Source organism: Buteo buteo, chromosome Z, assembly GCF_964188355.1.
Source record: "Buteo buteo chromosome Z, bButBut1.hap1.1, whole genome shotgun sequence".
Lineage (NCBI taxonomy): Eukaryota > Metazoa > Chordata > Aves > Accipitriformes > Accipitridae > Buteo > Buteo buteo.
In genome coordinates this window covers 47,181,846-47,190,759 of record NC_134204.1, presented here as the reverse complement: position 1 = coordinate 47,190,759, position 8,914 = coordinate 47,181,846, and the positions used below count along the sequence as shown (strand labels likewise).

At 49.3% G+C, this 8,914-nt stretch overlaps 1 protein-coding gene across 1 annotated transcript; it reads left to right on the top strand.

The window, feature by feature from the left end:
• The first annotated feature begins 1,154 nt into the window (after positions 1–1,154).
• On the top strand, positions 1,155–8,479 carry ZNF367 (zinc finger protein 367). Its single transcript, XM_075020530.1, has 5 exons — positions 1,155–1,505; positions 2,113–2,263; positions 4,100–4,219; positions 5,196–5,334; positions 5,927–8,479. Exons 1-5 carry the CDS (start codon positions 1,155–1,157, stop codon positions 6,156–6,158), a joined length of 993 nt encoding a protein of 330 aa, XP_074876631.1. The 3' UTR covers positions 6,159–8,479.
• The last annotated feature ends 435 nt before the right edge of the window (positions 8,480–8,914 follow it).

The following is an 8,914-nucleotide window of genomic DNA, read 5'->3' as shown; positions in this document are numbered from 1 at the left end:
CGGAATTCCCCACTCGCGGCCCGGGGCTGCCCCCGCAGCCATTTGGCACATCCCCTACCCGCTCCTTACGCTCCCGGGGCCGGTGCCTGTTGCTCTACAGCAAGGCGGCGGCGACGGCACCGGTGGGGCCGCCCGGACGGCCCCGCGAGCTTGCAGGATCCCCGCCAGGCCGGGCTGCCGGTGGCCAGCCGCCGGCTGACCGCAGGGGGCCGCTGCTGAAGAAGCGGTGGGTGGTGGTGGTGGTGGGGCGGGGGTGTCTCTCCGCACGCCAGCGCCCGGCGACCGCCAAAACGGCCGCGCCGCGAGGCGGCCCCTTTAAACCGCGCACACGACGCGCCAAGACTGCCGCGCCGATTGGCCCGTGCCGCCCGACCGCCGTCGGCGCGCGCCAAGCCCGCCCGGGCGCCCCAGCCTCTTCCCCCCACCCCCCTTCGCCCCGCCCCGCCCCGCCGCGGCGGGCCAATCAGCGTCTCCTCCGAGACAGGGAGCCGCGGCGGGGCGGGGTGGCCGCAGCGGCCCGCGAGCCCACTCAGTTTCGAATTCCGCCGGTGAGCCGAGCGGCTGTCCAATAGAGCGGCAGAAGCGAAGCCGCGTCCTGCTCGGGCCCCGCTCCCGGGGGCGGGGCCGTTAGCTTCCCCGCCTAGCGGTTGGTCGGCGGGAACGGCCGCTCCGTGACGCCCGCGCCCGTTTAGTTGATTGGTTACGCTCAGGCGCGAAATGTAACGCGGGAAAATCTGGGGCTTGGCCTGGGCTGTGGGCGCGGAGGGGTCGCGGCGGCGGCTGCGGCTCCGGCTCCTCCTCGGGCATCGCCGGGACCGGGGCTGCCAGCGGGGCCGGCGCCGCTTCGGAAAGGTGCGGGGAGGCTGCGGCTGCTTCACCCCGGTCGTTGCTATGGCCGGGGTCCGCCGCTGACTTTGCGGATCCGCTCGGGGCTGGCCGCGGAGGTGGGGGGGGGGAAGGCACCGAGACCCCGCCGGGAGCCGCCGTCCCCGGCGATGAGCGGCTGAGGCGGGCCCGGGCGGCGACAGGTGGCGGCGACCGCGGGACCTCCGTGCCGCTCCGCAACCCCCCCCGCCCCGGGACGCGGGCTCGGACAGCGGGGCTGAGCCGCCTCGCTCCCCGCTAACCGCGCCGCTGCCCGCCAGGGGTCGGCGATGGCGGAGCGGCTGCCGCCGGCTCCCCCGGTGATTTTTTGCCAGGGCTCCCCGAAGCGCGTCCTGGTTTCCGTTATCAAAACCACCCCGATCAAGCCCTCCTTGGGGGGGGGCGGTGAGGAGCCGGTGGCCGCCCCGCCCGTCCCCACCAGCCCCGGCTTCAGCGACTTCATGGTCTACCCCTGGCGCTGGGGCGAGAACGCCCACAACGTGACCCTCAGCCCCGGCGGCACCGCCGCCCCCTCAGCCCTCCCGCCGCCCCGCGGGGGAGCGGGCAGAGCCCCCGCCGGGGACGAAGAGAAGGCGGGGAGCCCGGGCGGCAGCGGCGGCGGCAGGCACCGGCACCTGAAGGTGAGTGCGGGGCTGGCGGGCGGGCGGGACGGGCGGCGGAGTTAAAGGGTGGCTCCGCGCAGCGCGCGCCTCCCCCCGCCGGCAGGGTGGTGTGTGGGTTTTTTTTTTTTTTTTTTTTTTTCCCTTTTCGGGGGGGTGACGTCACGTCCGCCGGCGGCGCGCGCCCCCCGGTGCCATCCGGCGGGAGCGGGAGGGCGGCGGCACCGGCAGCCGGGAGCCGCCCGCAGGCGGAGAGGCGCCGCGCCGGTGGGGCTGCTGCCCCGCCTCCCCCTCCGTTCAAAATTAAATTATAAAAAAAAAAAAGAAAGAGAAAAGGGTGTCTTCTCCGCCGCCGGTTCGCTGCCCGTTTCCCCGCGCGCGCGCCTGAGCGCCGGCGGCGGCCGGCGTCTCCCCAGCTGCACCTGCCGGGCGCAGGCTGGCGGCTGGCAGCGGGCGAGGTGAGGGCGTGGCGCGCGGCCCTTCGGTTAACGGCCGAGCCGCCGGGCACCGGCCGCCTGCGGTCACAGCCGCGGCTTCAGAGTCACTTCAGCGGGAGGGTTGGGGGTTCGGGCTGGACTGCAGGGGCGGGAGCGTGCGGGGTGTCAGTTCCGTGATTCTTCCGATGCAGGATGGGATAAGGCGCGGCCGGCCGAGGGCAGACACCGTCCGTGACCTGATCCATGAAGGAGAGCACTCTTCCAGCAGAATACGTTGCAATATCTGCAACAGGGTCTTTCCACGGGAGAAGTCGCTGCAGGCCCACAAACGAACTCACACCGGTGAGTAAAGGGAAGGTGTGAATAGCTGGCGTGAGCAGCTTGGGGAGCAGCAGCAAAGGAATTAAAAAAAAAAAACCCAACAAAAAAACCCCCACCAAACCCGCAATTAAAAAAAACACAAAAAAAACCCCAAACCTGCAGAAAAAACCAACAAATTCGACCTGTTAATATTTTGCTGTAACTGTTAAATTAATCAGGCTCTTCTTCCAGTGCTTGTTAGTGCAATCAAAGTCTTTGTAACTGTGTTCGTCATGGAGACGTGTAGCAGCAGTTTGGGCTGTAATAGAGTAGGCAAACGCTGTAGATATTTTATCTGCTGCCATCACAGGCTTACTTTGCTAGAGGAAGAACTTTTCTAGAGCGTGGTGCTCTGTACGTGGTAGCACTGTTTATTCTGGCTGCCTCTTCTCTGTGATTTGCTTCCTTTTTGCTGGTGTATTTTTCACACAGCAATTGAAGTTTAACTGTACGAGGAGACAGTAGCTTAAAAGGTGGATGATAACTTGGGCAGTGTAACACCCTACAAGTGTAGCTTAAATATTGGGAAAAGAGTTCAAATGCTTAACGTCACCATCCAGTTGTCTCTCCCACCACCTAGAATTTGTGTTCTGGGGTGAAGGTGGTTGCACTGATTTACTGAGCTGTATGTAGAAGGCAACTCGCAGTTAAGTTAAAATGTGGGATCAACTCACTCAATACCTAGCTGAGCTTGAACTGAACAGGAGATGATGCTGGTTTTTTAAACTAAGCAAATAGTGTTGGTGGGTTTTTTTTAGTCATGTTCCAACAGGACTCTGTATTTGCAATAAAGTGTGAACTAATGTAGCTTGCAATAAGGACACGACCACCGATACTCCCCTCCCCTCCCCCCCCAAACACCCAAACCAACCAAACGAAACCCCAGAAAAACCTTGGCTCCCACAGTCTCTTGTTCTGATTCAAGTCGCTAAGTCTAATCTAGATATTAATATTAAACAGCAGTTATTTCACTTGGTTGTATTGGGTGTTGAAGTTGTATGAACTGCTTAACTGAGCAGAGCTTTCCCTGGTGTTATTCCTCTGACTTAGTAAGTCATCATCACCCCCGTTTTGTCGTCCCTCCTGAGGAGCAGTGGCATGGCATGCCTTTGCAGAGTTGAACACAGTCAGATCCTCTTGAGGGAGGAGACACCTGCTGTCTCTGTTCTTCTCGTTGTGGTTTGCATGGGGGAAGTCTTCCTTGATGACTGGCCTCAGAAAACTTTATTGGCTTAAGTCTGGAATAAGTTTCTCTTGGGACCTCCATGTACCTGATACAACTTTTCTCAAATAGTCTTCCCTAATGAGATGTTTCTACAATTTTGTATGTTTTTATACTGTTGACCTCAGTTATTTTACCTTAGTTCAGGCTATGTTAAGCATAAAATTTATCTAGTTACAATGTGAATTTCATTACTTGTCCATTTACTCATTTCACTTCATATATTTCTTGCTCTGTAGGTGCATAGCTTCATGGGACAAAGCTTACGTAGTGCTGTGCAAGAGTCTTGAGTCAGAAAATATGAAAAGGAATAATACAATTTTGGTCATGTCATCCCCACCCCACCCCCTGCCCCCGGAAGTAATTGTGTTACCCAGTAGCATTGAGGCATTGAGCATGTGCTCCAAAGTAAAGATCTGTTTGGGGTAAAAGTGGATCTCTGCTATTTGGTACGCCAGGGCTTTTTAGGTAGGTGCAAGCATCCAAGTGAGTAAAAGGAGAGCTTGCTTGCTTAAGTCTCAAGCCAGGGACCACCACTGGATACTATGACTTTTTACATTCATCTTTCATAAATCTGTTCTGTTATTATTTTTAAGGTGAAAGGCCTTATTTGTGTGACTACCCAGATTGTGGGAAAGCCTTTGTTCAGAGTGGGCAGCTCAAAACTCACCAGCGTCTCCACACAGGGGAGAAACCTTTCGTCTGCTCCGAGAATGGTGAGCCATCAGAGAACAATTTGCAGCTTTCAGAACTAGGGTCAGTCTAGTACTAGAAATGTATGCACATTCATGCGACAAAGATCCATAAAAGCTTTGGGTTTTAATTTTGGAGGAGCTTCTAGGGAAGGGAGGAGCCACACAGAATCTGCATAATCATGCAAATATGTATCCAAGGATTGCATATGTTATTATGTGAGTAGGTTATCAGTAATTCTGTGTTGCAATTTAACCCCAGCCAGAAACTAAGCACCATGCAGCCGCTCACTCACTTCCCTCCCGACCCCACCCCAGTGGGATGCGGGAGGGAATCGGAAGAAAAAAAGTAAAACTCATGGGTTGAGATAAGAACAACTTAATAGAACAGAGAAGAAGAAACTAATAATGATAACACTAATACAATGACAATAGTAATAATAAAAGGATTGGAATATACAAGTGATGCCACCTGACGACCGATACCCAGTTAGTCCCTGAGCAGCGATCCCCCTACCCCTACTCGCCCCATGGCATCCCATGGTATGGAATACCCCTTTGGTCAGTTTGGGTCAGCTGCCCTGGCTGTGTCCCCTCCCATCTTCTTGTGTCCCTCCAGCCTTCTTGCTGGCTGGGCATCAGAAGCTGAAAAATCCTTGGCTTTAGACTAGACATTACTTAACACTGATGTTTTCAGTTGTTGCTATCAACATTCTTCTCACACCAAACTCAAAAACACAGCACTGTACCAGCTACTAGGAAGACAATTAACTCTATCCCAGCTGAAACCAGGACATTCTGTCAGTTGATAGTAGTGTATAAAATGATGGGCCTTGTTATGAACCTTGCAACTAGAACTTGCCGTTTTCAACCAAACCTAGGGTTTTGTGAGTAAGGAAGGTTGGATTCAGCAGCATCTTCATCCCACAGACATTATGCTTACTCGTTGGTTGTCTGCTTTCTGTAATGTGTTTTTCATTGTCACTTCATGTTTTTTAAGGCTGTTTAAGCAGATTCACGCATGCAAACCGTCATTGTCCCAAACATCCATATGCCCGACTGAAGAGGGAAGAGCTCACAGACAGGCTGACTAAGAAGCAGACAGCTGACAATAAAGCTGTGGCTGAGTGGCTAGCAAAGTAAGTTCTCTCATGGTGTCATCTTTCTCTAAATACTTGTAAGGCTGGTCTGAGAGAGCATTTTATTCTTAGAGCAAAAAAAAAACCCCAACAAACCAAAACCAGATGTTCCTCCAGTACAAATAAGCCCAGCCTTGCCTTTCCTTAAAGAAGTGTGAACTCCTGGTCAAGACAAAGTTCCTAGTGAGATGTGTTGTTATCTTTTTTTTTTTTTCTTTGCTTAAATGCTTCTCTTTACTTGATGAACACCTGCTCATATCTTGTTAGTTAGTGCTACGGTCTTGCTGAGTTTGCATCTGTATGAGTGGCAACAACTGCATAGGCAAAGGGAGAAGCCCCTGCTGGGAACACCATGTAGAGGAGAAATTTGTCACAGATGTTCACTTGGGCCCTTTACACTTAAAATACTGAATAAAGGGGGTTTCTGACGCCTTTAAATTCTGCCATATAAGGGCTGAAAGATAAAGCCAAATGCAGTGCTTAGTCGGATGCAAGTGAGTGAGTACTTGGGAGGTTTTTGCCAGCTTTGAATTGTTGGTGTGCGAGTCAGTTGTGTATATTTTAAAAGCGTTCCCCACATTTGATTTTGTAGATACTGGGAGACTAGAGAACAGCGTGCTCCTGCTTTGAAAACTAAAACAATCCAGAAAACAGATCAGGAACAGCAGGACCCGATGGAATATCTTCAATCTGATGAAGAGGAGGATGAAGAGAAAAACAGCGCTCATTCAGCTGCCTGCCGCCGCCTCCAGGAACAGCGTGAGCGCATGCATGGTGCGCTGGCTCTCATTGAGCTTGCAAACCTAGCTGTGGCACCCATGTGACAATAGATAGGAACAGAGTCTGCCTATACAAAGCGTACTTCCTGGTGGTACTTAACCAGTTAGATCCTGAGCATAAGCTAAGCACCTTATTTGCTTATCATAGGCTGCTATTCTGTAGAATTTATGAAGAATGTTGTTGCCCCATAACATGGGGTGAGAGAATTGCACTTTTTGTAAGGTAAAAGACAGATGTAAAGTTTCTAAGTATTTTGTAAATACAGGACTGCATAATGCAGGGTTGACAAATTTACATGTTGTGGGGAGCTAGATTTTGCAAGGTTAACTCATTTATTTTGAAGCAGTTTTCACAGGAAGCACTTTCTGAACAAAGTGTTCGCAATTAGCGGAATGGTACACATGGCCAAAGAAGGCTGGCAAAAAGAAAAGTATTTATCTGACAGTTTAAGCAAATTTATATTACATGATAGGGCTGAAGATATGGTGAAGCAGTAGTGAAACTGTTTTTCTAATGTCAGTATCACTGAGGCGGAAGGCAAAGCTTAGTTATCTCAACCTGTAGAGGGGAAGAAACTGCTTCATGCAGGAAACTAAGATCTGACTGCTCAAGGTATGAGGCTTGACTTTGCTGTTTTAAGTTTTCTGATTTGATTTCAGCAGAATTTCTTGGTAGCACTTGTTGTTCCGAACATGTGATGTTAGGAACTTTTGCACATTTTTGGGTTTATCTGAAAATGATTAGTCTTGCAAAGTCTAGACGAAGGTAAACAATTGGTAATATTTTTTTCAGATATTTTTGGACCCTGTAGTGATTTGGCACTTGATTTTCTTATTAAAGGGGATATTTACAGGGTGGTATGGATTTGTAGTAAACTATTCTAGATTTCCTATTAGCAAACACTAAGTTTTGAAGTATTGCTTTTATATGATTATTAGCAAGTAGAAGCCTCCGTACTTTCTGTGCATAAAGCCACCTTATTGCTTTACTTCAGGATAACATGCCAATTTTGTCTTCACTAACTGTAGCACAGCTATCAATTAAACACTGCATAAAAGTATTCACTATACAACTAGAAAATAGGCTTCCAAAGATAGCTACAAGCGTGTTAACAGTGTGATTTCATGTATTTCCCAAATAAATGAAGTTACAGAATGCTGCGTAGTACTCAGATGCTGATATAAAATGTTTAGCAGTATATCTTGTCACTTCGTGAATGTTGTATACTTTCAAATAGCATTGTCTCATGGTGATATTTTTCTGTATTTTGCTTTGAAGGCAACCAGAGAGTCCTAATATGCTAATGAAACTTTGTTTTCAGATAGAACTTTTTGGTGTGGTTGGTTTGGTTTTTTTTTGGGGGGGGGTTGTTGGTTTTTTGTTTGTTTGTTAAGCTACTGCTATAGGGGATATTAATGATTTGTATTTACTGACCTGCTTGCTTTAACTCCTTCCTCTCGTTGAAGGTTAAGAAGTACAGATAAGAAGGGAAGCCACTTTCCCTCTTGCTTAAACAAGAGGAAGAAATCATTTTATCAATCACTTGTTATAGACTGACCAGATGCATACAGCTGTTCCAGAAAAGTAGTGTTATTTTATACCAGCAACTGCAACTGTTGGATTATGTTCTCTGATAATTGATAAACTGTTATGGTTGACAAGCTCATTAACCCAGTTTGTTTAAATTGAGTATTGATGCACTTAACTAAAGAGTAATTGAATAACTAAAAAAAAATAAATAAAAAAAATCACTTTTATGGAATGTAAATAGTTTTGCATGAGTGATATAGTTTTTTGCTTTCAGCTCCTAAACCGAGCTGCTATCAGTCTCATTTGTTTCTGGTTTAAGTCTTTTAGGCTTAAAAGTATGAAACACTGTAGTCATTCTAGGCTTCCTAGCCTATGTAAAACTGGTAATTTGCCTGTGTTGGTTTGGAGTTTCTCAAATAGGTTGCATGCTTTTCACTGTTCAGTTCGCCTCATGCAAGTAAGTGTCATTCCAGAATGAGCCCAGAGCTCACTGTTGTACTTCTGAGTCATCAGTCAGAATTGGTTCTGAGTAGTATTTCACAGGGCACAAGACTGTGTAATTACCAGCCAGTTGCAGGCTGGAGTCATAATCTTACTTCATTAGGATTGATTTTTATTTTTTTAATTTTTTTTTTTCCCAGTCAGCTGTAATGCTTCGGGCAATTTGCAGCGTATTTCTTCAAGTATGATGAGTACACTGAATTGTACTTGGCTGTAGACAGAATTCAGACAGCTGAAGCAGTTTTGTGTTGCGACAAGTTTTGGGTAAAATACCAAGTTAAAAAAAAAAAAAGGTGTGGAAGACTGCTTTCTGTTTTATGAAGAAGTGATTACATACAAGAAATGTTGAAGTATTCAGTGCTTCAAATGACTGAAGTTGTAGTTTGGCATGATTTAACAGCAGAAGAGTGGATATGCTGTCATTTTAATAGATGCTTGGAATAAAAACATGGTCCAGTTTTCAAGTTTAGTATGTGCCATTTGGTAATTTTTAAGTACCTGGGGCTCTTCCTCGTTTCCGTCATCCTGTCGGCCCGACTTGCCGCAGAGCGCGAAGGTGTTCATTTTCCCCGCCTGTTGAAATCTGACACGAGTTAAACACCCAAAGCAGATTAATTTTTTAGAGCTCTTCCGCAGTCCTGACAGACTTGTGGGAGTTCCTCTGAAGCCAGGCCCAGGCCCGGTGCGCTGCGGCGGCCCTCGGCCCCCTGGGGAGGGGGCCAGGGTCCGCGGCAGCCGCCGGCCTCCGGGAGCTTCGAAGCTCTCCCTT

Excerpts from the sequence above, each read along its gene's own strand:
- ZNF367 (XM_075020530.1), top strand. The coding sequence starts at position 1,155 with ATGGCGGAGCGGCTGCCGCCGGCTCCCCCGGTGATTTTTTGCCAGGGC. Across the intron at positions 4,220-5,195 it reads TTTCGTCTGCTCCGAGAATG|GCTGTTTAAGCAGATTCACG; the intron begins GTGAGCCATCAG and ends ATGTTTTTTAAG. Across the intron at positions 5,335-5,926 it reads GTGGCTGAGTGGCTAGCAAA|ATACTGGGAGACTAGAGAAC; the intron begins GTAAGTTCTCTC and ends TTGATTTTGTAG.